General features: G+C 46.2%; 1 protein-coding gene across 5 annotated transcripts; it reads right to left on the bottom strand.

Annotated features, from left to right (window-relative positions):
- Positions 1–722: 722 nt before the first annotated feature.
- LOC133900078 (disease resistance protein Pik-2-like) lies at positions 723–25,416 on the bottom strand. 5 transcript variants are annotated; one of them, XM_062341182.1, is made up of 6 exons: positions 24,954–25,416; positions 9,322–9,397; positions 8,684–8,787; positions 7,386–8,570; positions 6,306–6,974; positions 723–2,967 (listed from the first exon to the last, which is right to left on the bottom strand). In XM_062341182.1, exons 4-6 carry the CDS (start codon positions 8,457–8,459, stop codon positions 1,144–1,146), a joined length of 3,567 nt encoding a protein of 1,188 aa, XP_062197166.1. In that variant the 5' UTR covers positions 8,460–8,570; positions 8,684–8,787; positions 9,322–9,397; positions 24,954–25,416; the 3' UTR covers positions 723–1,143. The 5 variants fall into 5 exon arrangements, with proteins under 5 accessions (XP_062197166.1, XP_062197165.1, XP_062197167.1 ...); XM_062341181.1 differs by having other exon boundaries at positions 7,386–8,550; XM_062341183.1 differs by having other exon boundaries at positions 7,386–8,760.
- Between the last annotated feature and the right edge of the window lie 2,465 nt (positions 25,417–27,881).

Here is a 27,881-nt window from a genome sequence, read left to right as displayed (position 1 = left end):
GTTTGCGGTCAGCCAGCTGGGAATGAGGTGGTCAACTAACCCCATCATCTATTTCTTAAGTCTGTTTATACTATATATGAAAGCTCATCTGCCATCTGCAAATGACGATGAACACATATACTCAAACATGATAAAAATGGCTTTTTTTCTGACAGCTTTTGTAGATCACCACACCTCGTGGGGCTCCTGGCTCAGGGAAGCGCCAGAAAACAATAAAAGGTGGGCCCGTGATGGCTCGCTGGCCCCTCTGACGAAGTTATTCCTTGCTACATCTCTATATCTCAGATATCAGCAAATAGATGAGTATTCTAGATCTACATCTACTCGCAATGAAATTCGGTGTTACAATCAAGAAGCAGGGGCCAAATAAGTTTGGATCATGTTATTTAAACTGGACGCCTCTTTTTGTTTGCAAGGATGCTAAAATATAATTATAGTGTACATTTCTTGGGTTAAATTTTATTCCCGCCGATGTACTTAAATTACTAACTACTACTCTTTTCCCTACAAAGTAACAGGCTAACTGTCAGAAGTCAATCTACCGCTGTACGATCCGACATTAATATGAAGGCAAGCGGAAATGCATCTACCAATTGGAGATTCTGAGAGAATTGTATATTTTAAGCAAAAATCAGCAACCAGGAACAAAACAACATTACAACCCATCTACAGAAAATTTACACAACAAACTCGAGAATAAAATAGATAATACACCAGAAAACTACAAGATATCAAGATAAATACCATAGCAATTGCTTTTTGAATGTAATGCCACAGAAATGGACATGTCCAAATTCTAGCATATACATATAAATATATCACGAGAGCATTTTTTTTCTATAAGATATATAAGCTGGGATTTTTCCGTACCGAACCATAAAACGGACCGCGTTTAGTTATGTATTTCACTACGTAAAATGCATTATGCATATAGGAAAAGTACCGACTAGTTATGTATTTTTCTTCTCCCGATGGTTGCAGCGCAGGACAGTTACACAGGCATTCCGATCCAGAACACTAGGGTTGAGTAGGAGCGAGAAAGAAAAAACCAGCAAATGAATAGCACCGATCGTTTTGTCCGGCAATGCTTGGCCGACTGAAACAATGGTCTCGAGCTCAGCATCAATCACCGGACGAACGTAGCTACTCAATCTTCAAAACAGGATTCTTTTGATGCATGGCGAGTTGCTGCTCCAAGGCTTCCTTGAGTGTGCAGTCATGGGAACCCTTAATCTGGACCTCCTTGAGTTCAGACAGTTTTTCTAGCCCAGAGAATTGCAATTGAGACCTTGACCCACTCAAGCAGTGAGCCTTCAGCAGCTCAAGATTTTGCAGTGCTTGTGATCCGAAAGTTACATTGAAGGTGGAGCTGCAAGCAATCTCAAGTATCTTTACTGTTTCATAGCATCGCAACTCTTCTCCATGCAACATGACACAAAAGTCGAGCTTACCACCAGGAAGCTGCTTGATACTGAGACGTAGAATACAAAGCTTAAGATCCTGGAGGGCCCTAATGGTATCTTCTGCTAATATAGTCATCTCCAAATGCAACTTTGTGAGCTTGTGAAGAGGGTTGATCCATACTGGCAACTTGTCTACAAGCCCATACAGTTTAAGGCTCTGTAGATTCTTTGGTGGCGAGAACACCGCAACGTTGGGGAAGATGCCATCCAAAAGTTCTTGATGATACTTGTTTACCCGCACTGACAAGGATTCCAAATGGCCATGACCTGAGAGTGCAGAGAAAAACTCCTTGCTGTTTTTCTTGTTGATACCTGAAAGCCCGAGCTTGCGCAACTGGGTGAGCTTCCTGAGCTCTTTCAGGATTGCCCTCCCCCCTGCAGAATTGACATTTACAACACCGAGCGTGTGCAATGCTGTCATTTCCCCAATCCTTGTAGACACCTCAACACCATCTAGTTGTCGACTTCTACAGAACACAGATGATGACGGTGATGCCGAGGTATCTGGTGTTAGTTGTTCCTCTTTTGGTATTATGGTACCAGCACGAATGTACTGCAGCTTCTTTAGCTTGGTGATGGTCATTGGCATCGTCACAACAGAGGTACGTAAGACATCCAGAGTCTCTAGCTGCCTCAAATCACCCAATGAACTCGGCAGCCGGCAGATATCAGTGCATCCTCGTAGCGAAAGGTACTTGAGGCGAGACAGCAGCTTCATCATTTGTTTGAGGTCTTTGTATTTCACATCTGATGCATTCTCAAGATCCAGCACCCGAAGCAACCTCATCCTGTCAGAGATGAAGAAGGATCTCCACTTTCCGAACACTGTCAGAGACCGTAGCCGTGAGAATTCTATGTTTTCAAACACAATTCTGTCTCTATCCCAGCTTTCCAGTATGCTGAGGTGACGCCCTGAGCGTTGAGTGGTCATGGTGCAACTGCCCCCCAGTTCAAAGACAAGGTTCTCTTCCATTTGACGAGAGATGATGTATTCGCGGATGAAACTGTTGACTTGACACAATACCATTCTTGTGTCATTGAATGCAGTTGTGACTGAATGTGGTGGCTGCTGGATTATGCTCAGATCAAGCAGCCTCGAGAAGAAACACTCTCCCCTCTCCTCTGCAGAACTCTTGTCGGAGTCCCTGGAGTAGCCCTCCGCAATCCAGCGTCTCACTAAACGCCTCCGTCGAATGCAGTGGTCTCTTGGAAAAATCGATAGATAGAAGATACATGGCTTGAGGAAATCTGGGCATGTACGAAAGTACGAATGCATCCAGCCAAATAGTGCCTGTAGACTAGCGAACTCTGGGCTGCTCTCCAGCTCATGCATAAATCTGCGATTCATAGAACTTGCACTATCCATCCATGTGACTGTCTTGGGTGCCAAAAAATCAGCTATAGCAACTATTACTTTGGGAAGTCCGCCACACTTTAGTATAAGTTCTTGTAGCTCCGCAGCTTTGGAGTCCGTTATAGAAGATGATGTCTTTTTCTTAAGTACCTAATGTTCCAATATTTGAAGGACAAATGTTAGTAGTTAGTACTATAAGCACATTGGATTTAGATGTTTCAGTCACAAAATGTAGGTGCATGGTGAAAAACGTACTACTATTAATCCCATGTTTGTTTTGTTTTCCATAAGCAAACATGGGGCTTTCTAGTAATTTAAATCTATTATTAACATTTGAATATATGTTACTAGCCAAAATTTAATATGACCTCTACGACCATATGGAATCGACCATGCCACTTTTTTTAGCAGAGGGTCATATATTTTTCCACAACTGTTTGAACAAGTGCAATGGTTACAATCTGAAATGTATGCGACCTGTTGAGGATCATAAGGTTACACAACCGCTCAGTCAGATACATATAAACATTTATTTTCCCATTTTCATCATGACGCCCTCGAAATGACACATGAATTAGAGGACCAGATTAAAATTCTATGGACACATAAACACAGTGCCGGAGCATTGAAAAACATAGAGAGAGTATCAATCTAGGAGCACATGCTTAGATGACTCATAGCATGACTTCATACAAAATATAAAATGATCAACTTCTCGTAATATTCCTATTTTCCTTACCAAACAAAACATTGGGACTAAAATCAGAATCCCTTGCTTGATTTCACCAGTCACCACAATTTCCCACCAGTGGACCCCTATTCCCGTTTCCAATTATACCTATAGATGCGGAAAATTGTTTGTTTGATATATTTTTACCATCCAACCATTCATGTCCTAAGGGAGAGTATCACAGCCATCCCTACTCCCCAATACCCCAGCGAAGCAGATCGGTGCCAACAACCTCATCTGTCACTGTCGGTCCACTCCTTCTAAGTTGTTGTTGAAGTTCACCATCTGCAATCCTATTATCAACAACCGCTGGCTCCCTGCAGTTCGGCTTAGTTGTTTGTGAACTTTTGCTCATGTTGGTTGTTGTAGTTTGTGCATATTTCCTAGAATGTAAATATTCATAGTACGCCTACGGATTTAACATGACTGGACATGGAAAAGGTCCGCTTCTTTTCGGCCGAAACACTGTCCGGGACCGATAGGTAAGGCTATTAAGACGGGACGGCTTCAGGCAACTTCCTGCTGCCGATCCCAGCAAAAAAATTCCATTGGGACAGTAAAACTAGGATCAGGCTGTATTGGGCTCTTTTAGTTGGGTCTAACTAATTGTTTGAGATTTCGAGATAGGGAATTGCTCCAATCTAGTTTGTTGTTCGGATTTGGCAGTTGGAGATTTATTGCTCAGACTGGTAGCTTAATAGTTTGATCTGGTTTCTGAATTGGATAAGGTTGTAGTTTGATACAATTTGCTGTGTATACTATGTCAGTTCCAAAATTGTTTTTTTTCTTTCTTAAAACAATTGACATGCACATGTCAATAGAACTAGGAACATATTATACTCCACAATGGTAGTCACTCAATTTAAATTTTAAAAGTAATTTGACACTGAAGCGAACTTGCATAGTGTACATCTGCTAAATGATGGTTCATTACAGTTTGCGTGATCTTTGATCGGATTTATGGTTAAGCATTTTAAGAGGGTCATTCAGGAAAGAAAAAAACATATACGCCAACTATCTGCATTACGGATACTTGCTTCCACACCAATCTTTGCAGGTCCAGCACCTGCAGTTCCAGTCCATAGGATGAAGAATTGTGGTTGAAAAATATGCCATGCAAACCATTTATCCAGATTAGTTGGAATGTGTGTTAAAGTTCGATTATTTAGAGAAGGAAATTAACAATAGAAGTGTCACTTGAATCAATGGCATTTAGAATATTCGTAGTTCAATAGTCTCAGGAGCATCCAACAAACCTAAGAAACAACCAGATTACCAAACATCTTGCTTGGCTTCATTGCAAAATTGCTTCTCAGAGCAGTCAGTTAGAAACTACTTTTGAAGAAGCAACAGCTTCCAAAACAAGGACTGTGCGATAAGGTCAGGGCCATACATGAGGCTGCACATGGTAAGCATTCATAGAGGCCTTAAATCGCCTTGGCCACAAGAAATTTTTGGGCGTAATTTTTTTAAATGTCTACATATTTGAGTGAGCTTTAATTTACCGAATTTATCTATACCTGACAAAAAGACCAAAAGTTTTGCGGACACGTAGATAACGTGGTGGCACGACAGTCCATCAAGACACCGCCCACCCGGGCAGCCGGGCTCGAACCCGGGTGCTGCATTGTCGTGCGCCCAACTCCTGTGTTACGGTGTGGACAAGTCCCGTGCTGCCTCGAAGCAGCATTGGTGAGATTACCGCACCGGCCAGGTTTGGTGAGCCCCAATCTTAAAACTCAGTCAGGGGGACGTCTTTCCCCTCTAAATGAGTTTTTTTTAAGACCAAACATTTATACTAATAATAGACTTCTGACATTAAAATATATTGATGGTTGCAAATCTAATGATTGCTTTGAGTTTTGGAGTTGCTAGTGCAAGCCACTCTTCGCCTAGATAGTGACACGATGGTCCTAGTGCAAGATATGGCTCATGGCTATTTATGTACAATATTTCTCTCTGTCTGAGGGTGCATGTCACGTCAGTGGGGAAGTGACTGGATTGGATAGCGAGGTGTGGGAGGTTTCCGGCTGATCCTTTGCCAATTTCCTACCCGTTGTGGGGCGTCGGTTGTAGTAGCAAGCGGATGAGGAACAAAGGTAACAATAGGGAGATGAGAACTAGAGAACAGGGATGAGAAACTGAATTGATTTATTGCTTGATTCCCTGAAGGGGGGTGCGGCTGCTCTTTATATCCAGAGCTTGACCGACTCTAAACCGAGTAGGACTCGAGTGCTCCCTGATTACAACTTATCTCTTTCCATCTAATGACTACCCATAGCCGAGTTCAATTATGCTAACATATCTAACTCTATCTTCTCAGTCGAACTAACTCTACTAACCTATCCTAATCCAACTGACCTTCGGATTTTAATCCTAAACTGACTCATTTATTGGAATCTGACTATGCTAACTTATCTGGTAATACCGCACATAACAATACAAGGCGTATTTTATTATGGCCCGGTCTCTAAAATTAGAAACATACTTATAATTTGACTAATTGTTGATCAAAATATACAAAAGTTTGACTTTCCTATAATAAAATGCGCTTTGTAATTTTGGACGGAGGGAGTAACATTCATTCTTTACACCTATATAATAAGGGTGAGATAATAATCGGAGGTTGTTGTTAATCAAGTGAAGGGGAAAAGAAGGAAATTTGCACATCAAGTTTCGAGTTTCCAAAAAACATTTATGCAAAAAATTACATTGAAATGATGTAGAGCAGATTAATGTTTCTTGTGAGTAAACACACCTGCTTTTGAAAGAGCTTGAAGGCTGCTTCAGCTTCTAGACCTTTGACATTAAGAATGACCTCTTCATTATCTGCACAATGTGTGGCGATGCTTGCTTCAGTTGTAATGGCAATGATAATGCTTCCGGAAGGTCTAGATACTAAAGCAGCTTGAATTATGTCCCATTCTTCCGTGGACTGCAGATCATCAATTATGACGAGGCACCGATGTTCTTTTAGAATCTTACGACACTCTTGAATGGGGTCTTTGATTCCCATGGATTGAAGGGGTTCTGAATGCAAATCAGAAAGAAGGTTCCGACAGAAGTCCCTTAGATTTAACGGATGGGGTACATTGACCCAACCGTACATGTCAAATGATGAGCCACTTCGAAGAATTCTGTCATAGTACAAGTTCCTGACGAGGGCTGTTTTCCCAACGCCAGCAATCCCCCACAGAGACATCACTTGGAAAGCATTGAAACGTGCCTTGGCAATATAGTGACGAAGTTGGTTCGTTTCTAACTCGCGTTCAACAAGGTAAAAATGGTCCATCCAATCACGGGCAGCTTTCCTTTTAGATGTGGGAAAGTAACTCATGTGGCTCATTCCGTCATGTGTTAATATCTCAATGCTGCTGTCCATCACCTTATTGATCTCCTCACCTTTAACTCCATGACCTTGAGAACCCTGAAAGAGAAAACAGTTACAAGGGCATACAAAGGAACTTTAGGCTTGAGGGAGGGGATGTGGAGAGAGATGCAACACACAAGGAGTGGGCACAAAGTTTTTGTGCCAAAGTCCTACATGATGAACTGGGATACTCTAAGGGCTACATCAGGTAGAAACCATGTGTAGAAGTTTTAAAAAATTTCTCATATGTAAGGGAGATGACATTCTGCAATTGTGTAAAACTGAATCATCAAGCATGATTTCATTTAAAAGATATCAAATTGACAATCAGTGAATGAATAGAGATGGAAATTATACAAACAATATTCCTGATGAATTTTTGTCTTTTTTAATATCCCCCAGCTGAACTCGAGTTTGATCTTGAAAATATACATCGTTGTTGGATAACTTGATGACGCCCAGGCTTACCTCCTTGAAGAAGACACATACAGAGTGCTCAGCTGAGTACTGCTTCAGCTCCAACACTTGATAAGAATTCCCGATGCACAAGCTTGCGATTTCACACTGCTGCGTGGATACAATGATCCAGCTGCCGTTCTTCTTGTCAGGTAGATATGTCCTGATGCCATCCCACTCTCCCATTGTGGACACGTTTTCCAGGACAACTAGGTACCTCTTCTCATTTACTTGCTTCATGAACGCATCAATGAGTCCGCCTTGCGTGGTCGCTGTAACCTCAATCCTCTTCAGTTCATTTACATCTACATTGGTTCCTTCTTGCAGGCAAGAGTTTGTGTAGAACTGAGATACCAAGCTCTGAAGGAACTCATGGGGATTGAAAGGATGTGTCAGTTTCACCCAGCCACGGCATCCGAAGTTTTGGCAAATTTCCGGGTCTTGGTAGGCTTTCCTGATGATGGACGTCGTACCAAGATCACCACCTGTTCCCCACACCGAGATCACCCCAAGGTCACTGCATTCCTTGGCGATCAACTGGGTGAGGTCCCCCAAGCCTTGCTGTTTTCTCGCAGTGTGCCTCGCCTCAACGAGCATATCGAGCGCTGTCGTGCTGACGGCGGTGCTGGACGCCGGCTGTGGCTGCGTGATGGGCTTTGAGCCGGAGTCGCTAATAAGGCTGTAGCGCGAGTTCCTCCTGCTCACATCCTCAACCCTGGCCTTCAGCTGTTGTATCTCAGCGACTGCCTCATCAAGGGGCAGCGCCGCCACCGCCATGCACGGCGGCAGCAAGCGGCGCCACCAGTTTGGCTCGTTGTCCAAGTGAACAACAAACTCAATGCAATCCTCCACGTCGTAAGCCAGGTCGCGGACTTGCCTGACCCAGGTCCTCACCACACTGTTCTTGACACGCTCCTCGTTGGCAACGTTGAGGAAGGAGTGCATCATCTCAAACTCGCCTGCGATGAACACCAGATCGCGCTGCGTGCTCTGCCGCAGCTTTGCCTCCTCCTCGATTGCCAACTGCGCCTTGGTCAGCGCCCCCTCTACCACCGACCTGGCCAAGCCAACCACGAGATCTGCCATTGCTCGTGCAGTCTCTCACTCTCTACTTACGTTTTAGTTGTGTGGTAGCAGGTCGCAAGTAATGTTGCTAATGCTCATAATTGTGCATCGTCTAAGAACAAAGAGATGAGACTATAAAAGGAGAGATCAGCTGAGATACAGCTAATTTGGACATTGTTAAACGAAATGACCAGATCTGAGAGATGATTTGGACTAATAACAAATTAATTTGGCAGTAGACTCACAAACTTAGTCTCGCCAGCTGAACACTTCAAATTGACAACCATGTAAAAGCTGTGCGTCTCGGGTCAATGGATCTGCACTGAACCGACATCTTAATCAAGTTGACCTGCATCAAAAAGAGAAAAAAAATTAATGAAATAGAAACAGAATGATTGGCCTATGTTGCCACATGGGGGTAAATCACGAAATTGACCACTTAGGAGCAAGACAATTGGTACACCTCAGCAAAAATATGTCAAACACACATTTCTAAATGAACACATTTCATACCGTAGGGCTTAAACAAAGTGAAAATGTTTGTCATACTAATTCATATGTTTCTTTAATACGAATTAGTTTGCTATCAGCCAGCTGTTAATGAGATGGCCACAGCCCAAACAGCCTTGAACCTTGGCATCACCTAAGTTGACTTCCTTTTCCATATACTATACAATCTAAACTCAACTAACTGATCAACAGTATGTTGTAGGGGTTTATAAACAGTTCTAAATTTGGTTTGCAAGATGAAGGTTTTGAAGGTTCCTAACAGAATAGCAGAGCAGTTGCATCAGATGAACAATTTTCAGTGACATGATAAGCTATATATGTCTACTGAGTAGGATATAATGCCTCGGAGAAAAGCTTCTGATAAAATACATACTGTTGAATTCCATTATAACTTCTGCAACCTTCTCCCAGTATTCCAACGAGGAAGAAACTTTGAAAACTCAGTAGTCCTATGAAAAACATAATTTTATTCTACTAATCTTAGAAGAAAAAAAAGGATGTGTTCACAATGGATAATCATATGAAAGCCTGACAAAGGTTCAGTTACAAGTGTTATCAGTAGTTTGCATCGTGCATGTAAGTGTTAATAACAAAGAGTGATGAATGTGCTGCCAAATGGGGTAGTGCAGAAATGTTGCGTGGTTACCTGCCCAAGGCAATTCATGTGCCAAGTGCAAGATTTTAATCAAATTTAACCTCCAAGGTAAATTCGAAACGCAGGGTCGCAGATCGAATGCTGGAGAGGGCCAGGTCACATGCAGTAACATACGCCTTTGGATCATAGTGGCATAGAGGAGCGGCGGCGGCATCATAATGGCACGCCGACGATGCAGGAGAGGTGTTGCCGTGTCGGCGTTCCTGTTGTGCCTCTAGCACCGGGGACTGGGGTGGCGTGCACAAGCAAGTAGGGGTGTAATCAATCAAGTGAAGCACAACCATTCCACTGAGCAATTTCGTCAAGCACCTAGCTTGCATCTCTTACGTACCTGCCTCTCCCTACAGCAGGGTCGATATGTAAGTACAACAATGGTTTGGGTTCGAGTTCAGGGGGCATCGATGAATGCTAGAACTGGAAACTCGGCAGGAGGGTAATCAAATCGGTTAATAGTATGTTCGGCATGAACGTGATGATTCGAGGCACTCGCCAATACCAGCTGCACAACCACTAAAAATCTAAAATAGTCACAAAACCTGAGCAAGATTGACAAGTAGCTGCAATCACAATTGATCTAATACTTTGAAGAGTGTTGGAATATAAGTCCCCAGACAAATAAGGCCTTCCGATTGGAGGAGAAGTCGAAGGCTTCAGAGTGTGACACGTGTTTAGAGGGTGAAATAATCTTAATTTCTCTGTCATCTCAGTTACAGTACTAGTCTATTTATAGCCTGTACTCGACCACTCTAAACTAGAATTTACAGTTTTTCCACCCCAAGTGCCACATTCCCGATATATTCGGGGGTATTATGGTACCATCAAGTACATCTGCATATTTACAACAATACCCTGAGCAGCTATATGGGCTTCGATGCCCACCAGGCACCTTCGGCCAGTCCCGGCGCTGCACCCCGGGTCACCATTCGGTCTCCACTCGAAGGTTCGCCAGGATCTTCGCCTATTCTAGTCCTCGGCGCCGCGGGTCGACCTTTGGCCTCCGACCGAAGGCCTGCCAGAGCCTTCACCTATGCTGGCAATTGGCCTCGCGGATCGACCTTTGGCCTCCGATCGAAGGCCCGCTAGAGCCTTCGCCTGCACATCCTGAAACACAACTGCAATATTTATCAGTGCTCAACCACCGGCGGACTTCGACTTGCCATCCGAAGGGGTACGGGAGATCATCCCCTAATAGCAGCCCCCTATAGTTAAGGTTCATCTTCGAAGGGCCGAGCCTATAAATCGGATGATATAGCTCAACGTCGTCCCCTTCGGCCCATCGAAGACCCCCGAGAGCTAGTTTAACTTTTTAGCAGATTGCCCCCTCATGCAGTTCATTTTGACTATTGTTATTTTTATTTTTTGTTTGTATTTTGGTGTTGGTATGACCATTCTGCCCTACACAACCATCGGATCGAGCACGTTAAATGTCTTCGCTTCATGCTGAAATGTCTTTTACAGCTACAGTTCAACTTCCGACGCGTCTCATTTTAACCACAGTTACCCCCTGTTTTCACCGCTATAAATATGCTCCAAGTGGTGGTTTAATTTTTATCGCTTGAACTCACTGAAGCCACAGCTCTTGTACGGAGGTTTTCTTTCAGAAGTCTCTTGTAGTCTCTTAGCTTCCGAAGCTCAGCACGAATGGCTCCGAAGGTCAAGGCAAACCGCCCAAAGACCTACTGGATTGGACAATCTAAGGAGGATGATGAGGTCCTGGTTGGGCATGTAAGGGAGCGCTTGATTAGTGATGTCTCAAAGGTTAGCCTCCCGCGGAGCCACGAGATGCCAGAGCCCAAAGATGATGAAGCTATCGTCTTCGTCGACTACTTCCAAGCGGGTCTCCGCTTTCCTTGCAATGACATGGTCTCGAAAGTTTTAAAATTGTTTGAAGTCTACCTGCATCAGCTCACACAAACTATCGTTCGGCTTGGCCTGCTCGCCTGGGAGGCCCATTCCGAAGGAGTGAAGGCGTCAGCCAGGGCCTTCGTCATCGCCCACCGACTTCACCATCAGCCGAAGCTAGTCTTCGCCCGTAGCGTGCAAAGTGAAGCCCATTATGGATGTTTAAACTTTACTTACCACGCTGGCTTGACCACACCAGCTGTGGTATACAAAAATAAATGACAGAAGGATTGGACGCTGTGGTGGTTCTACCACAAAGTGGACCGGGAAGATTTTCTTGTATCCAAGTGCGAAGAAGTGAAGGGGAACCGCACCCCCAATGTGCAGCTGAAGGCCTCTCAAAGGCTGGCACTTGAGGCCTTCGCCAGGTGTGTGAAGTATCTGTCAACTCGCGATCTCGTAGAGGAGTTTGTGGCATCCAGAGTATGGCCCCTCAGTCGGGACTGGAGCATCCCGGAATTTGGAGACAAAGGGCCGGAGGGGCTCTGCCGTCCCCATCCTGCTCTCCACGGTTTCACAGGTATTATCTTTTATCACGTTCGTAAGTGCATCTTGGTGGTAATTTGCTTACACTTCTTGCTTTGTGGCAGACCTAATGGCAGCCGAAGTGGAGGCTAAGGCCATGATGCTGCTCGGGAAGTTCACCCAGGGCGAAGCCCAGCTATGCGCTGAGTAAGGTCTCGGCCGGCAGCTCAACAGGATTTTTGAGTTTCGAGGTCTTGCCTACAAGGACAGACCGAAAGTGACCGCGCCCTTACCGGGTCAAAGCGGAGAGGGTCCCTGACCGCCAATATCGGTGGAGAATCTTCCACTAGCAGCCAGAGGAAGCGAAGAAACGCAAACCCCTCACCGCAAGGGGGCAAAAAGAAGAAAGCACTCGCCCTAAGGAAGAGACCTCGCGAAGTAGCCTTCGACGACCTTCGCGAGGAATTCACTCCCGAGGGCTCACTAGCCCTCCGAGCTGTACCCATTCGATAGGAGCCCCAGAAGGGCACACATGATCCTCGCTCCTCTTCTCCGAAGTCATCCTTTTGCGCACGTGTGGACCTTCCCACACTAATTCTTAGCGACGATGAGGAGGAGCCTTTGGATCCGCATACAACCGCTGAGCCAGCGGTAGGGGAAATTGAGGCCGAAGGGGCCGAGAATATTGAGGTGGTAGCTGACTCGTAGTCTTCCTCTTCGTCCTCGAGTTCCTCCTCTAACGACAAGTCGTCCAGTGGCCATAGAGCCACAAAGACGGAAGAGGAGACTTCGCCACCCATGCCCCGCCGGGAGGAAAGGGGCTTATGAGTCACGGTGGCTTAATTGACACGAAGGCTATTGAAGCCAAAGCCTTCAAGATTTCATCGTTTGAGCCAAGCTCAGGGGAGGTCAGTGATGCGAAGAAGATTTTTAGCACATTTGTTTTACCCAAGCTTGAGATTTCTCTCGCGTGAAAGCCTGCTACTGAACTCATCGACGCTTCCGACATTGCCATTGTGAAGGTATTTGTTTATATTTTATCATTGTTTCCTTGGTTATTCGTTCTCATACCCATGCGTTATCGTAGGATATGCTTATCTCGCGCGCTCAGCGCAAGCAGGCAGAGAATTTCGAGGCCCGCGTAAGAAATGCAAAGGCACAGAGGGACATGTTTTAGGTCCGGGCGGAGAAGTTTGAAGCCCAAAAATGTGAGTTCGCACGGTGAGTGAGGGAGGCTGATATGCGCCTGTAGCAGCTTGAAAAGGAAGTGAGCTCCCTTCGCTCAGGCAAACAGAGGGCTGAGGAAGAGGTATCATTCCTCCGGCAGAATCTAATGGCATCCGAAGCTCAAGTTTCGGAGCTGCAAGCCCTCTGCACCGTTAAAACAGCTAAAACACAGCGACTACACGAAGAACTGGACGAGGCGAAGGCACTATCCGAAGATGCCCACACTGTGCTTGGAGAGCTGGAGCCGAAGGCCGTTGCAGCCTGTGAAACCATTAGCAATACCTTTAATGGGATCGGTGCTTCGGCCCTGCCTCCAACGCTTGATCTTGTTGGGCTGGGTGGACTTATTGGATGGATTAGTGAAACCAGAGGAAGCCTTTTGCCTACAGCCCAGTTGTACGATGACTTCTGTGCTATGGTCTCAGCAAGGAGTTTAGTGCAATCAATTAAAATGACTGGTTGTGACCATCACATTGCACTTCAAAAACCCACCTTCTGCTACCCAACGGATATGTCAACTGTGGCCGTGTCAAGGGCGTCGAAGGCTACTGCGCGGTCATTCACCACCAATTATTGGTGTAAACACGGCCGCGCGCTCGCCCTCCAGGAGGCGGAAATCAATCGCCAGCGAGTACGTGTTTTGTCATTTTTTTAGAGGGTGGGGGCTTTCACCATCTGTGCATTCATTGAACTTTTTGCTGTAGGCGAAAGCAAAGGAGGACCCTTCGCTAAGGTGACGACCGCGGCGGCCGAAGAACCCGAGAAGGTGTGAAGAAAAAGCGTGAAACGTCGTGTTGGGTTTTGAACATTTTGTTATCGACTGAGGCATTCTGTAATATATACAATTTTGTTTGTTGTTAAATGTTTTGACTATCTTCGCTCCCTGCGCAGGTCCTCCCCTCGAACACTACGCAGGTAGCCGAAGACGTTATTCCCATCACTATGAGGCAGGACAATTTTTTCATGTCTTAGTCTTGTTGGGACTCCTTCCACCGCCGCCATCCAGCTATCGATTTCGAGAGGTACTGGAGGGCAAAGTGTAGGGCTTATGACGTGATGAATGTTAGATCCAAAGCGTTTTGGAAGTCTTTTAGCCCTTCGGTTTTAGATACCCATAGGGCTGAGCGTGAGTCCCGTCAGATTGCGCGCGGAGATGTTGAGCCTCCGCATATCCTCGTCGACCCGAAGCCCGAGCTGGAAGACGATAAGGGTGGGTTCCTGCCTCACTAGTTTCAATTTTGTTACCTCCGAGGTCTTCTACGCAATTAGTGCAACATATCGAATGCGGGAGCACTTAGCATGTATCTTCGTCCACCACTTCATCTTCTTACACTGGATCCCCATTGGATCCAATGTTGCCTTTTCATGCCAGTCAAAGCATAGCCTTTTAATTTGGCTTTAGCCGATGGTATAAGGATTTTGTTGATCCTGATGTTGATGATTTTGTTAAATAAAGGATGTTGAGATGATTATTATGTTTTGTTATTATACTTGTGCTTACCGAGTTGGATCTTCGGCAGCATCGTGTGCGAAGTGTGATCTTGACAACGCCGTCCGCCCCCCCTCCTGACTTTAAATCCATAGGGACCTTCGGCAGCAACGTACACGAAGCATCATTCGGAAAAAACCATCCCCCCCCCCCCCGACTTTGAAGCCGTAGGGACCTTCAGCAGTAACGCAAGTGAAGCATCATTTAGAGAATGCCGTCCCCTGGACCTTGAAGCCTTAGGGTTCTTCGGCAGTGGGAACTTTGCTCTTAATGGCCCGGTAGTGCATAACTTGGTTTCGCATTGTAATTGCTATTTTTCTTCTTAAGGTTTGTTTCTCCTTCGGTGCGGGGGCAGGCACTCTTAGCCCCCGAATTAGCTGAGAGGTGCGCCGCCTTCTTTGAGGTCGAGCAGTAATTCAACTTTTTTTTCTTCCGAAGCTTTGTTTCTCCTTCAGTGCGGGGGCACGCACTCTTAGCCCCCGACTTAGCCGAGTGGTGTGCCGCCTTCTTTGAGGTCGAGCAGCACTTCGGCTTTCTTTTTTTTATTCCGAAGGTTTGTTTCTCCTTTGGTGCGGGGGTAGGCCCTCTTAGCCCCTGACTTAGTTGAGAGGTGCGCCACCTTCTTTGAGATCGAGCAGTACTTCGGCTTTCTTTCTTTTTTCTTCCGAAGGTTTGTTTCTATTTGGTGTGAGGGCAGGCACTCTTAGCCCTTGACTTAGCTGAGAGGTGCGCCGCCTTCTTTGAGGTCGAGCAGCACTTCAGCTTTTTTTTCTTCCGAAGGTTTGTTTCTCCTTCGGTGCGGGGGCAGGCACTCTTAGCCCCCGACTTAATCGAGAGGTGCACCGCTTTCTTTGAGGTCGAGCAGCACTTCGACTTTCTTTGTTTTTTCTTCCGAAGGGTTGTTTCTCCTTCGGTGTGGGGGCAGGCACTCTTAGCCCCCGACTTAGCTAAGAGGTGTGTCGCCTTCTTTGAGGTTGAGCAGCACTTCAGCTTTCTTATTTTTTTTCCTTCCAAAGGTTTGTTTCTCCTTCGATGCGGGGGCAGGCACTCTTAGCCCCTGACTTAGCCGAGAGGTGCACCGCCTTCTTTGAGGTCGAGCAGCACTTTGGCTTTTTTTTAGAATTACAGACATTTATAACCCGATTGTAATTACTTTGCCATAGAGGCGAGGATGCTGCAGAAATAAATTGTTTAAAATGTGGACAACTTCGAAGCAACCCATGATTGAGGTTTCTCCGCGAGTTTATGCCCATCCGAGGTTGAAGGGTAAGATGTCTTTCTTTGACATTTTGCACCTTGACTTTTATGGCGAGTTCTTGGCGCGCTTCTCGTCGATTGGTGTGCTTCCTTTTTTCGAAGGGCTGCAACACTTAGACGATGAATTATGCATACTAAAAAAAGTACATGCTTTCTTGGGGTATTTCCATATATATTATACTGTTTACAAAGGTCACTGCCTCATTAAAAACCTCACCCCCTAACGAAGGGTTCCCCCCGTGAGGAAAAGAGTACAGCGCACGTACACTGTTTTGATAACATGAAAGGAAAACAAAATTACATAAATGTTGCATTGGTTCGTGTGCTTCTCCCATTGATGCGAAGACTTCCTCGGTTACTACACATAGAACTTGCAAAGATTGTCGTCATTCCAAGTATGCGGGAGCTCATCACCTTCTACAGTAGCCAAGTGATAAGATCTGGGCCTTAACGGCCTCTTCACCAAAAAGGGGCCGTCCCACTTGCTTTGCAGTTTTCCCATGGTGGAAGCATTGTTGAGTCTTGGTAGTACCAAATCCCCAGGGACGGAGTCCTTTGGGGACACTTTCTTGTCTCTCCACCTTCTAGTATTCTTATTTCCTCCAACGCATCTTTTGATGTCAATTCTTCGCTTTGTGCGGATTCATTTGTGACTCGAAATGATCTATTTCTACATTCCTTCGGAGTCATTGCCTCTTCGCCAAGAGCAGATGAAATGGTGTGAACCCAGTCGGTCTTGTTATCGTTGTTCTTACGGACCATAAGACCTTCGGTAACTCTTCCACCCACTTTCCTTTCGGCAGGCCTTGCAGACGTCTTGCGACACCAACAAAAATAATGTTGTTTGCCCTTTCCATGGCTCCATTTGACTATGGGTGATACACTGATGTGAAGTAGACTTTGATTCCCAGGTCTTCGCAGAATTGCCTGAACCCTTCACTATCAAATTGCATGCCGTTATCAACGGTCACTTCGCGTGGAACTCCAAAGCAGCAGACGATGTTCTGTCACAAGAATTTTTGGATATTTCTTGACGTTATATTCACCAGCGGCATTGACTCCACCCACTTGGAAAAGTACTCTACCGCGACGACAGCATAACGCAAATTTCCCGGGGCAACTGGTAAGTGGCCGACAATGTCAATTCCCCACCACATTAACGGCCAAATTGATGGTATGAGCTGTGTCTTTGTTGAAGGCTTGTTTGATCCCTTCACCAAATACTTGCACTGTGTACAACTTTGGACTATATACTCTGCATCGTTGACCGCCTTCGGCCAACAAAAATCCTTGCCTAAACACTTTTTCGACGAGGGCTCGAGTGCCTACGTGCGAGCTACACAGTCCTCTATGTATTTCTCTCAGCAAGTTTTGCCCCTCTGCCTGGGATATACATCGCATCATCGATGCACAGACTTCCATCTTGTACAAGTTATCCCCCACAATTTTGTAGTTTCTGGCTCTCTAGGCCATGCGTTTCGCCTCGATATTATCTTCGGGCTCATAGTAGCCGTGAAGATAAGCCATTATGGGAGAGCGTCAATCTTCGCTCTCAATTATAGGGACTGAGCGTGCCTTCTGCGAAGAGACTTCTACAGCTGGCACTTTCAACTTCTGATAGGTAGGCTTCGCTCGGCTGATTTTGCGATGAACCGGTTTAGCGCTACCAACCTGCCTGCCAGGCGCTGTGCTTGTTTCCTGCTCTACAGGGATCTCATATATATTATTGCCTAAATTTTTTGGGGTTCCACCTTGATGCCCGTTTTCGAGACTAAGAAGCCCAGCAACCTTCCAGACTGCACCCCAAATGCGCATTTTTTATGGTTCAGCTTTAGGCCTGCACTTCGCAGGTTTTCGAAAGTTTCCCAAAGGTCTTCAAGGTGGTGGTCCTTTTCTGATTATTTTGACCACTATGTCGTCGACGTATGCCAAGACATTTCGCTCTAGCTGTGAATTCAGCACTATTTGTACCAACCTACCGAAGGTTGTGCCAGCATTCCGAAGGCCAAAGGCCATCCTTACAAAGCAATATATACCGAAGGAGGTTCTGAAACTTGTTTTTTCCTCATCCTCCTTCGCCATCCAAACCTAGTGGTACCCAGAGTACACATCCAGAAAACTCAACATCTCATAGCCAGCAGTAGAATCTATCAGCTGATCAATTCGTGGCAGTTTAGGTCTGTGAAATCTACACACATTCTTCACTTGCCATTACTTTTCTTCACTAGCACCGGGTTTGCCAACCACTCCGAATGCAGTACTTCGCGCACCACGCCAGCGTCAAGCAACTTCTTCACTTCAGCCTTAGCTGCTTCTTCCCTCTCTTTTGAAGTCTTCCGAAGCTTTTGTTTCTTGGACTTTGCATTTGGGTCTACATTTAAAGTGTGTTGAATGATTTCTCTGCTGACTCATTGCAAATCCTTCGGAGACCAGGCGAAGATATCTTCATTGTTGCGAAGGAACATTATCAACCTTCGTTGATCTTCTTCTGTGATTTCTACCCCGATGACGTCATTTTTGTCTGGCCTATCTTGACAAAGCAACACTTTCTTGGTCTACCCTTCTGGTCCAGCCTTCACCATTTTATGTACCTTCGGTTGCTCTTCGCACTCTCCATGATCCATCGAAGGTCCAGCCACTACGTGGATATTTCGCCACCTGGAGTATTTCCCACTTCAATCCTATGGGCCACCTGTTGATCTCCGAGCACCGTTATGACACCTTCGGGACCTGGCATCTTCATACACAGATATGCATGGTGCGGTATTGTTCCGAATGTATTCAGGACTCCTCATCCGAATATTGCATTATAGGGATAGTTGATATCAACCACATCAAAGGTGATATCCTCCGTTCAAAAGTTTGACCCTTCGCCAAATGACACCAGGATTGCTATCTTCCCTAAAGCATTGACTGCCTTTCCCCGAAACCTAGTAGTGGGGACCCAGCCTGGTGAAGCTCACTTCGCTGCAAACCCATCCTATCGAAAGCATCGGCAAAGATGATATCTGTCGAGCTTCCACCATCTATCAGAATTCTATGCACTTCATTTCCTGAAATGTTTGCCATAACCACAAAGGCGTCCATATGTGGGTAATCTAGAACCCTCATGTCCTCCTGTGAGAAGGTAATGGGCACATCGGACCACCTTGAATGAACATAAGTTGGCCCTACACCAACGTGGTTAAACCTTCGCACATATTTTTTTCGCTGCCTCTTCGATTCTATTTCCTAATTGGATCCTCCAGATATTGCCAACACAACATTGTATCCATGGTTTACTGTGCTCACCGATCTGCTGGTCTCCAGGGGGGCTTCGATCGCTGGTCTTGGTGGAGGCGGAGGTAGATTTCCTTGGAAAGCCAACTTGCCAACCGTCTGGTCTGGTTGGGCCGAAGGTAAAGGAATATATTGGTGTGCCAGTGCAACCATTGGTAGCCACTGGTTAGCGAACATTGTGCTTGGGTTGCGGGTCTGATTGTTTTCCCACGCTTCGCCCTACCTGAAATGTGTGGCATGATGCACGATTCTTGCATGATCGAATGATTGATTTGCTAAGATTTCTTTCATGGCCATGATCTGTGGGCACTGCTTAGTCCTATGACCAGCATCTTCACCATGTAACTCACAGTAGAATGTGGCCGGGTCCTGCGGAGTCCGTCCACCTCGGCCTCCTCAGCATCAGCCTCTGACACTCTGGCCTCCTCGAGTAGCCCCGCCTTGCACTTCACTTATCGCCTGGGCAACTTCGACTGGTCCGGAGTCTATCTAGTTGACTTCGATGTGTACTCAAATGCTTCGGCTTTTTTGATATGCTTCGAGCTGTCCTTGGAGTGTCCAGTGCTTGCCTCTCTAGCTGATGCATTTGTCTTTAGCATTTTTTGAAGCTGCCATCTCACTTTTCCTCTGAAGGTGATCCAACTCAGACCTTGCATACTCTTCTATCTTATTGAAGAGCTCATGTTCACTCTCTGGCCTCTTTTGTGCAAGCTTTCCTACCAGAAGCCCTCCTTTGATGCCCTGTATAGCGGCATCAATGATGGTGTCTTTGCTCAAGCCCTTCGCTTGGCAACGAATGTGTACAAAGCGACGCATACAGCTCTATAGTGTCTCTGTGGGCTATTGCTTCAGTGCGAAGAGGTCGCTGGCGCTAACCTTGTCGACTCCATTTCCTTGGAAATTGCTATATAGGGTATTGCGCAGTTGCTCCCATGAAGAAGTTTGAAGAATAGAGACTAAGTTATTTGTGAAGATCAAGTAACTAAAGTTATATCATGTCGAATACCTACCTATAGGGTATATACACATAAGGATTATATCATACACAGACAGGGTATGCACAACACATATTAGGCAACTCCAGATATCACGAAACCGAATCAGCGTGTTGGCGCGGAATTGGGCAACACCTCGCCACACGCAGCGACATGCGACTTGTTGCTTTTCGCAGCGACACGCGGCTTGTTTACAAGCGAACAAGCAAAGGTTTCGACTGGCAACCTTGGAAATCGCCGCTCAGGCGATTTACGAGCAAATCGACAAAGAACTGCCACCCGAAACATAGGGATTCGAAGTAGTAGCGAAGAAATAACCCTAAATTGCAGGAAAGTAAATGTAAGACGAAAAGTAGATGCAATAGATGTGATTGACTGATGGATATGCAATCAGCCTCCACCTCTCGACTATTTATAATAGGGGGTATGGTCTTGACCCTGGGGAATCAAAGTAGGACTCTATTCCAACCCTAAACACATCCTGCTCGGCCAAAATCGCGAAAGAGATCCGAACAAATTCATAAATTCACTTCGATTCGGTTTCAGACTGAACACTGGATGGTCCTGTGAGAACAAACTCCAGAACACTACCGGACCATCGGGCGAGTTCACTCGGCCGAAACTCTAAGACTCTGTCTTAGACATACCAAATATTCCGACGTCACATTTATACTCACCGAAGTATGTCACCGGACGAGTATTTCTAGCGAGTAACTTTTGACAAGAGAGCACACCTGCCTTCACCGGATATTCCGGTGTACACCAGACACCCTCACCAGACTAATATTTGCAGAGAACAAATTTTTTGCAAAGTTTTCCTTTTGAACGCATCGAATGATCCGGTGATCATCAAAGACCTCACCTGACAATTTTCACAAGAGAACATTTTTTCAGCTAAAAACCTCCTTCTCACCGGATAGTTTGATGATACATCAGAATCTCCACCGGACCATTTCTTCCAGAGAGCAAGTTTTCAACGCAAATTGACCTTCTACACACCGGATAGTCCGGCGTTTTCACTAGATCATTCGCCAGACTATTTTATACAGAGAGCATGATTTGCTGCACCAAATTCTCATCCCACTCTCCGCATAGTCCAATGTTCAATGAGCCCCTTACCGGACTATTTTTTCCTGAAAGTATGTCTTCTGGTCGAAATCGAACTATAAGCATCGGATAGTCCGGCGATGACACGATAATGATCACCGAACTATCCGGTGTATACAAAAAATCTAGCCATGCCATTTTTTGCCATCAACATATGCCCCCCTATTTTTTTGGTAAAGCTTGCGCATCGAAAAATATTTTTACACAGGATAATCACGAATACCTTATCTTCTACTCTAAGTTATGACTTAGGGCGATACAAACAACATATCGGCCATATGTGCATGTTCTAAGGGCGATGATATTCACATCGGCCATGTACAATGATATATCTTAGGACGATAGTAAATTACATCGGCCATGTATATTTTACATTCTCAAACATCTTACCAAACGCTCGGATAATATTTCTTCAAATATTTCCCATTGATAGCGCGAGGCATCTTGTCTCCTCTTTGTGTGTCATGTTCTTCAAGGGAACGGCCTTGGTCTACTTTATGAAGTAATCCGTAGCAACCAAAACAAAGAGATGACCTTTGGAAGATGAAGGATGAATTTGGCTGATGAAATCCAAAGCCCATCCTCGGAACAACCTTTGGAACACACTAGGCCGGAGCTTAGAGGAGGGTGGCTCCAGTAGTACCGAGTCTATAGGCGTGGTCACACGGCAGGCTGCGAAGGTGGAGATGGCACAGACTTAGTCATCTCCCTCCGTCGATGTCTCTGGTAAACCAGCGAACAAATCTTGGGAGGATAGACACGCAGAGGGCGGGGCGAGGGCATGCCCATAACTTGAGTGAACACATCAGTTGTGAAGAGGCGGGACTCTACCCTCGGCCCCATACTCTCCAATAGTGGTGTAGTCAGGCTTGTCTTGCCGGATGACTGGGGCTCTGAAGAGAGGTCGTCCTCCAGCAGCTAGACCCACACCTCCTTTTCAGAAGTAGCAGGGCATGGGATAGGCAGAGTCACGACAGGTGAAGGCACATCGCCACCAGAGCGCATGTGATCGGGCCATCCTGCTTGCAGCCACAGCTGTCGACCTGGCAAAGAGGGGCATGGGCACAAGATCTCCACAAACATTGGGTCCCAGGTCCTGGACAGAGGGTCGTGGGTAGACACGAGGGAGGCATCGACGTCCAGTGGGACATCACGCTGCACATAGTGATGGTTGTATACACACTCCCCGGCCATGGGGTCCCACGAATCTGGTGGCGGAATCTGATGAACAGTGAGGAAAGGGTCCAGCATATCCGGAGCTTGGAGCGGTGCCTCACTCGCCCTGACCAACAGGCATGACCTTTTTGCTTTTGCAGGCCCCAGCTTTTGACCACTTTGCAAATCATTCATTTCAACTTGCAAACAACCAAACGTAGTGGGGCCGTCTGTGTCCATGCCAGCACTGCCACCGGCGGACAACCACCACGCAACGACAAGGTGAAAGCCGGTGAAAGAAGAATGAACGGTCCTATCGAGGACAGGTGACGCCGCAACCACACGCTCTATTGGCATCTCCTCCGTTTGACTCTAGCTGGAGTCTTGCACACTTTGGCCAAGGTCTAGACCGGCCAACGGATCAAAAGTAGGATAATCTTCACTGTTGCTATCCAAGGTATCCGGTGGTGTGCCCCCATTAGAGGAATTCAAGAGCGGACACCAGTCATGAATCTCTTTGAGGGTGATGATGATGTCATAGCGGAGGAAGGCCTGCTTGGAATGGATGATTTCGTCCGGGGTAGGAAGAGACCCCTCTCAACGTATTCCGCCACGGGCTTAGGAACGATTACGCTCACTTCTGAGAGGATGAGTGCAGGGTCGATACAACAAGCCACCACGTCAAAACAATGGAGGTCATCCTTGGCCACGGTGGACGGCGTCAACTGCAAATTGCAGCAGGAACGACCTAGGATGTGCTCCGCGGTCGAGATGTGCCAAGCGTGCGCTGGGATCCCTCTGAGCTCCATTAGCATACAGTATAGCATCGACCCTGTGCACGCCGTCGACTGGCGTGTCCACGGCCTGAACCTTAGCTGGAAGGGCGAACCGGCGGGCATATCGGAGTGGTGCACAGGATCGTGAAGCGATGGAATCAGAAAGACAATCAGGAAGTCCTGCAGAGAACCACGATGAACTGAGAATTCTGCGGCATCAATACCGTAGGAGTCAACCAAGAGCGACCGAACCTCCTCCGATGATACCGGAGGTCTGGTTCCAACGACAAGCACCACCAATGCTTGAGAGATGATGAGCTTCCTCCTAGATTAGCCCTGCATACCATGGAATGACACACGTTTGCTGAAGGGGTCGCTGCTCAGTAGGTGTCGTTGAAGGTCCGGCAACAGGCGGCGAGGACTTAGCCACACAGATGGAAGGAGGAGAGAAGGTGTAGCCCATGGACAGCGGGGCAGCAGACGGCATGAGAGAAGGTGCCGATTCCGGGAAGGCAGTTGGAGACGTAGACAACCCATGTTGACAGCGGCTTAGCTAGCGGCGGGTCAATTCTGAAGGAGGGTGCCGCGGGACCTGGAGGTTGTACATCCCTGTCGACGCTCCTGACGATGCCATGGGTGGGAAACGAGGCCGTTTGCAATGGAGAGCTTGGTGCCATTCTTGTCGGCACCGCAGGTAATGTGACGGGTTCCAGCAGACAGCTGCTACGTGGTCTGTAGAAAAACAATTAAAACATCTTCCTACAAGATCTATCGGTACCAGTCTGGGGAGCGGCGGGCGTGAAGCATGATTCCAACGCCTTTTCCTCCTGGTGACCTGCTGACAACCCTCTGCATCCACAACCAAGCGACCTAGGGCCACATAGCCAGGAGGCGGGGCTTGACCACCAGACCACGGAGATTGGCAGGTGCTCCGGCAGACGTAGCCGCTCAACGCGACGAGCAGCATCCCGGAGCGCAGGCGAAGGGGGATGTTGTTCTTGGTAGCCTTGCTTAGATGTGTTACCCGTAGCGACCTTAAGGTAGGATGGTGGCCTCATCAACGACGGACTGCTGGAGTTAGTGGTTGAGGCGGACGAGGGGCTGAAGAGCATCCATTCCGGCAACTCTTGCCCAAAGAGCGAGGCCTCGACCAGACCCGGATTGAACGGAGCGACAAGGGGGTTTAAGCTGGACGGCGTGGCCAGAGTGGTCACCGCCGTAGGGGGTGGAGGAGCGATCTGAGTGGTCACTGGCGTGGTGGGATGGCCAGGGGGAGGGGAGGTTGGTGACGGTGGGTGGGTGGATGGCCTGGGATGAGGGCATACCATTCCCTGAGACGAGAGCGGGTGGGTCGAAAGGAGGAGAATGTTTGGGCATAAATATATCTTATAAACTGCTCCAAATGCACCTTAAGACCAAGTTTTCGACCAGGGGAGAGCCCATTTGTAATGTCCTTCAGAAACTCTGCTGGTAGTTTCTTCGGTAATGCTTAGAAGACTCGGTTTGCTGCCGGCGTCACTGGCCATTTCTGGCGATGTGAGTAGAGCTGCAGATGTAAGCTTCGACAAGAATTATTGAACTTCTGCTTTACCAAAACGAGGAAGTTGTTCAACAACGTACGAGTACAAGACATAATTTGCACAAACATGATAGTTCTAAAATCATTGGAAAAGAAACCAGCTTCTTAGAAGCACTAACCTGGAGAAGAAGACTTCAGGGATCCTAGCTGGGGAGGGGTTCCAGGATGAATGGTTGAGCTCCTGTGTTTGAAGCTACAAAGCAATCCGATGAGATCTGGATCCGATAAACACAAGTTGACTTGACCCAAGACCAAGATTGCCAATTAGAATATGGATGCATTTGATTGGGTGCGTTATTGAGGTAGGCGAGTATGGTGTTATCATGGAACTCGCAGTGGGAGATCCTAAATTATTCGAGCTAATCTCTGAACACGTACGAGCAAGTCGGTCAACGAATGTGATGTGCCTGTATCACACCTTAAATTGGCTTGAAATATCTCCTTGCTCTAGCAGTCACTGTCAGCAAGTCTGAACCTCATTCGTAAAGGAAAATGGCTGCGATTAGCATTTTCCATGAATACTGTATTTCTCCGTAAATACAAAGTAGCATTTCCCATAGGAATATTTTTTGTCAACTTACGAGTGGCATATATATGTTCAGAAATATGCGTGATTTTTTTTTTTTTTTTGCCAGTGAGAAATGTGGCTGAACCCTATGAATCCATATATATATATACACACACACATAGGGCTATTGTCACATAGGTTCCATGGATAGATAAACCATTAATACACTATTACTTCCTTCTATTTACAGGGGGTGTATCCTCAATTTTTTGTTTTTCAATTATTGTTTCCCATGAAAAGTTTTAGTATCGTTGGAGACAGCCCTCCTGCTCTCGTTGGCGACAGCGGTTCTTCTATTCGGAGTGTCCCACGCTATCGGTGCCTCTGGCTTATTTTGTACGTTGGCCCCTACGCCTCCGCTCCGCACGATGGTGTTTCCATTTCATGCGGCGTTCCCAACACCAATTGTTGCTTGATGCGCACTTCTCTGAAACGACGCGCTCGCTAACTAACTAGGGGTTTGGTTCAGTATGGGAGCAGGGCTGCGCCAACCAAGCTGCTACTAGCGTGGAAGCAGGGCTCCGTTGGCTTGTGGCTCAGGATGTTGGTTTGGTGCGCGAGTTGATTTAGGTTGGACGCAACTGTTTACTGGTTGCGCCATGTGTTGTGGGCGTTGTTGAGTTGTTCGAGGTCGTATTGTCATCTCGGAGTCGTATGCCGGTTTGGGTTTGTTCTATCGGCTTCTTCTGTATGTTTACCCCTACACCCTCGTTTTACGAAGGCTCTTCATTCTAGTTTGGTGCTTCACGACAGTGTTTTGGCCCAATGCTCGCTCCTCTGAAGCGACATGCTATCGACTTGTGTGATAGAGAGATGCGGCGTGGGAGCAAGGCTCCGCCGACTGAGTTCTGAGGGAGCAGAGAGGTGCGGCGTGGGAGTAGGACTTCGTCGACCGAGTTGTGAGGGTGTCAGTTATTTGGTTGGTTAGCGTGCGAGTTGAGTTGGGTTGGTCTTGTCTGTTGTCTGGTTGTGCCTTTTGGTGTGAGCGTTGTTTGTTTAGTTAGGGTCGCATTATCGTCTTGGGATTAGGTGCTGATTTTTCTCTCTAAAAATGTGCTTTTGTTAAGGTTTTTGGGTCTGATTTCTCTTATAAATTGGATCAATTCTCTCTTTTTTTTAATATATGCTTGGTTGAAAGTATGTCTTCTGGTCGAAATCGAACTATTAGCATCGGATAGTCCGACGATGACACGATAATGATCACCGAACTATCCGGTGTATACAAAAAATCTAGCCATGCCATTTTTTGCCATCAACATATGCCCCCCTATTTTTTTGGTAAAGCTTGCGCATCGAAAAATATTTTTACACAGGATAATCACGAATACCTTATCTTCTACTCTAAGTTATGACTTAGGGCGATACAAACAACATATCGGCCATATGTGCATGTTCTAAGGGCGATGATATTCACATCGGCCATGTACAATGATATATCTTAGGACGATAGTAAATTACATCGGCCATGTATAGTTTACCTTCTCAAGCATCTTAACAAACACTCGGATAATATTTCTTCAAGTATTTCCCATTGATAGCACGAGGCATCTTGTCTCCTCTTTGTGTGTCATGTTCTTCAAGGGAACGGCCTTGGTCTACTTTATTAAGTTATCCATAGCAACTAAAACAAAGCGATGACCTTTGGAAGATGAAGGATGAATTTGGCTGATGAAATCCAAAGCCCATCCTCGGAACAACCATGGTTTGATGATAGGATTCAACATAGAAGCAGGAGCTAACTGTATATCACCAAAGTTTTGATATGCTTCACATCCTTTGTAATATCTAGAGCAATCATCAAACATAGTCGACCAATAAAATCTAGCTCTCCTTAACAACCATACCATTTTGTGAGCCGTCCGATATGTTCCACAAATACCTTCATGTACTTCAAGGTAAACATAATTTTTCAATAAACGCATACCTTGTTTCCGCATCCAAGAGACACCGCCTCAAATAAGTGAACGCATATTCTTTCCCTTCGCTTTCTTGTATAAGAAAAGCACCTATTATCATCTCTTGTGCAGCAACATATAGCCAAAACAGAATCCCGGCCTTGGGCGCCATTAACACGGGAGATGATGACAACTATTTTTTGATGTCATTAAAAGCTTGTTACTGTTCTTCCCCCCAAGTAAAATCGGTTTCTTCCTTTAACCGAAGTATGGGAGTAAAAGCACTAACCTTGCTGGATAAGTTAGATATGAAACGCCTCAAATAATTGACCTTTCCCAGCAATTTTCAGACATATCTCTTTGATTGTGGTGCTCTCAACTTATCTATAGCTGATATTTTGTTAGGATCTATCTCTATGCCTCTTTCGTGTATTATGAAACCTAAGAATTTACCCACCGATACACCAAACGCACACTTAAGTGGGTTCATCTTTAAAATCCGCAGACCAGACCTCCCCCTCCTCCGACACGACCCAACCAAAGAGCGATGCGAGCACAACCAAGTGGGAACGGGAGAGTGGTTT

The sequence above is a fragment of the Phragmites australis genome, chromosome 19, assembly GCF_958298935.1.
Source record: "Phragmites australis chromosome 19, lpPhrAust1.1, whole genome shotgun sequence".
NCBI classification, from domain to species: domain Eukaryota; kingdom Viridiplantae; phylum Streptophyta; class Magnoliopsida; order Poales; family Poaceae; genus Phragmites; species Phragmites australis.
The sequence above is the reverse complement of the archived record's forward strand: the minus strand, read 5'-3'. Positions and strand labels throughout refer to the sequence as shown.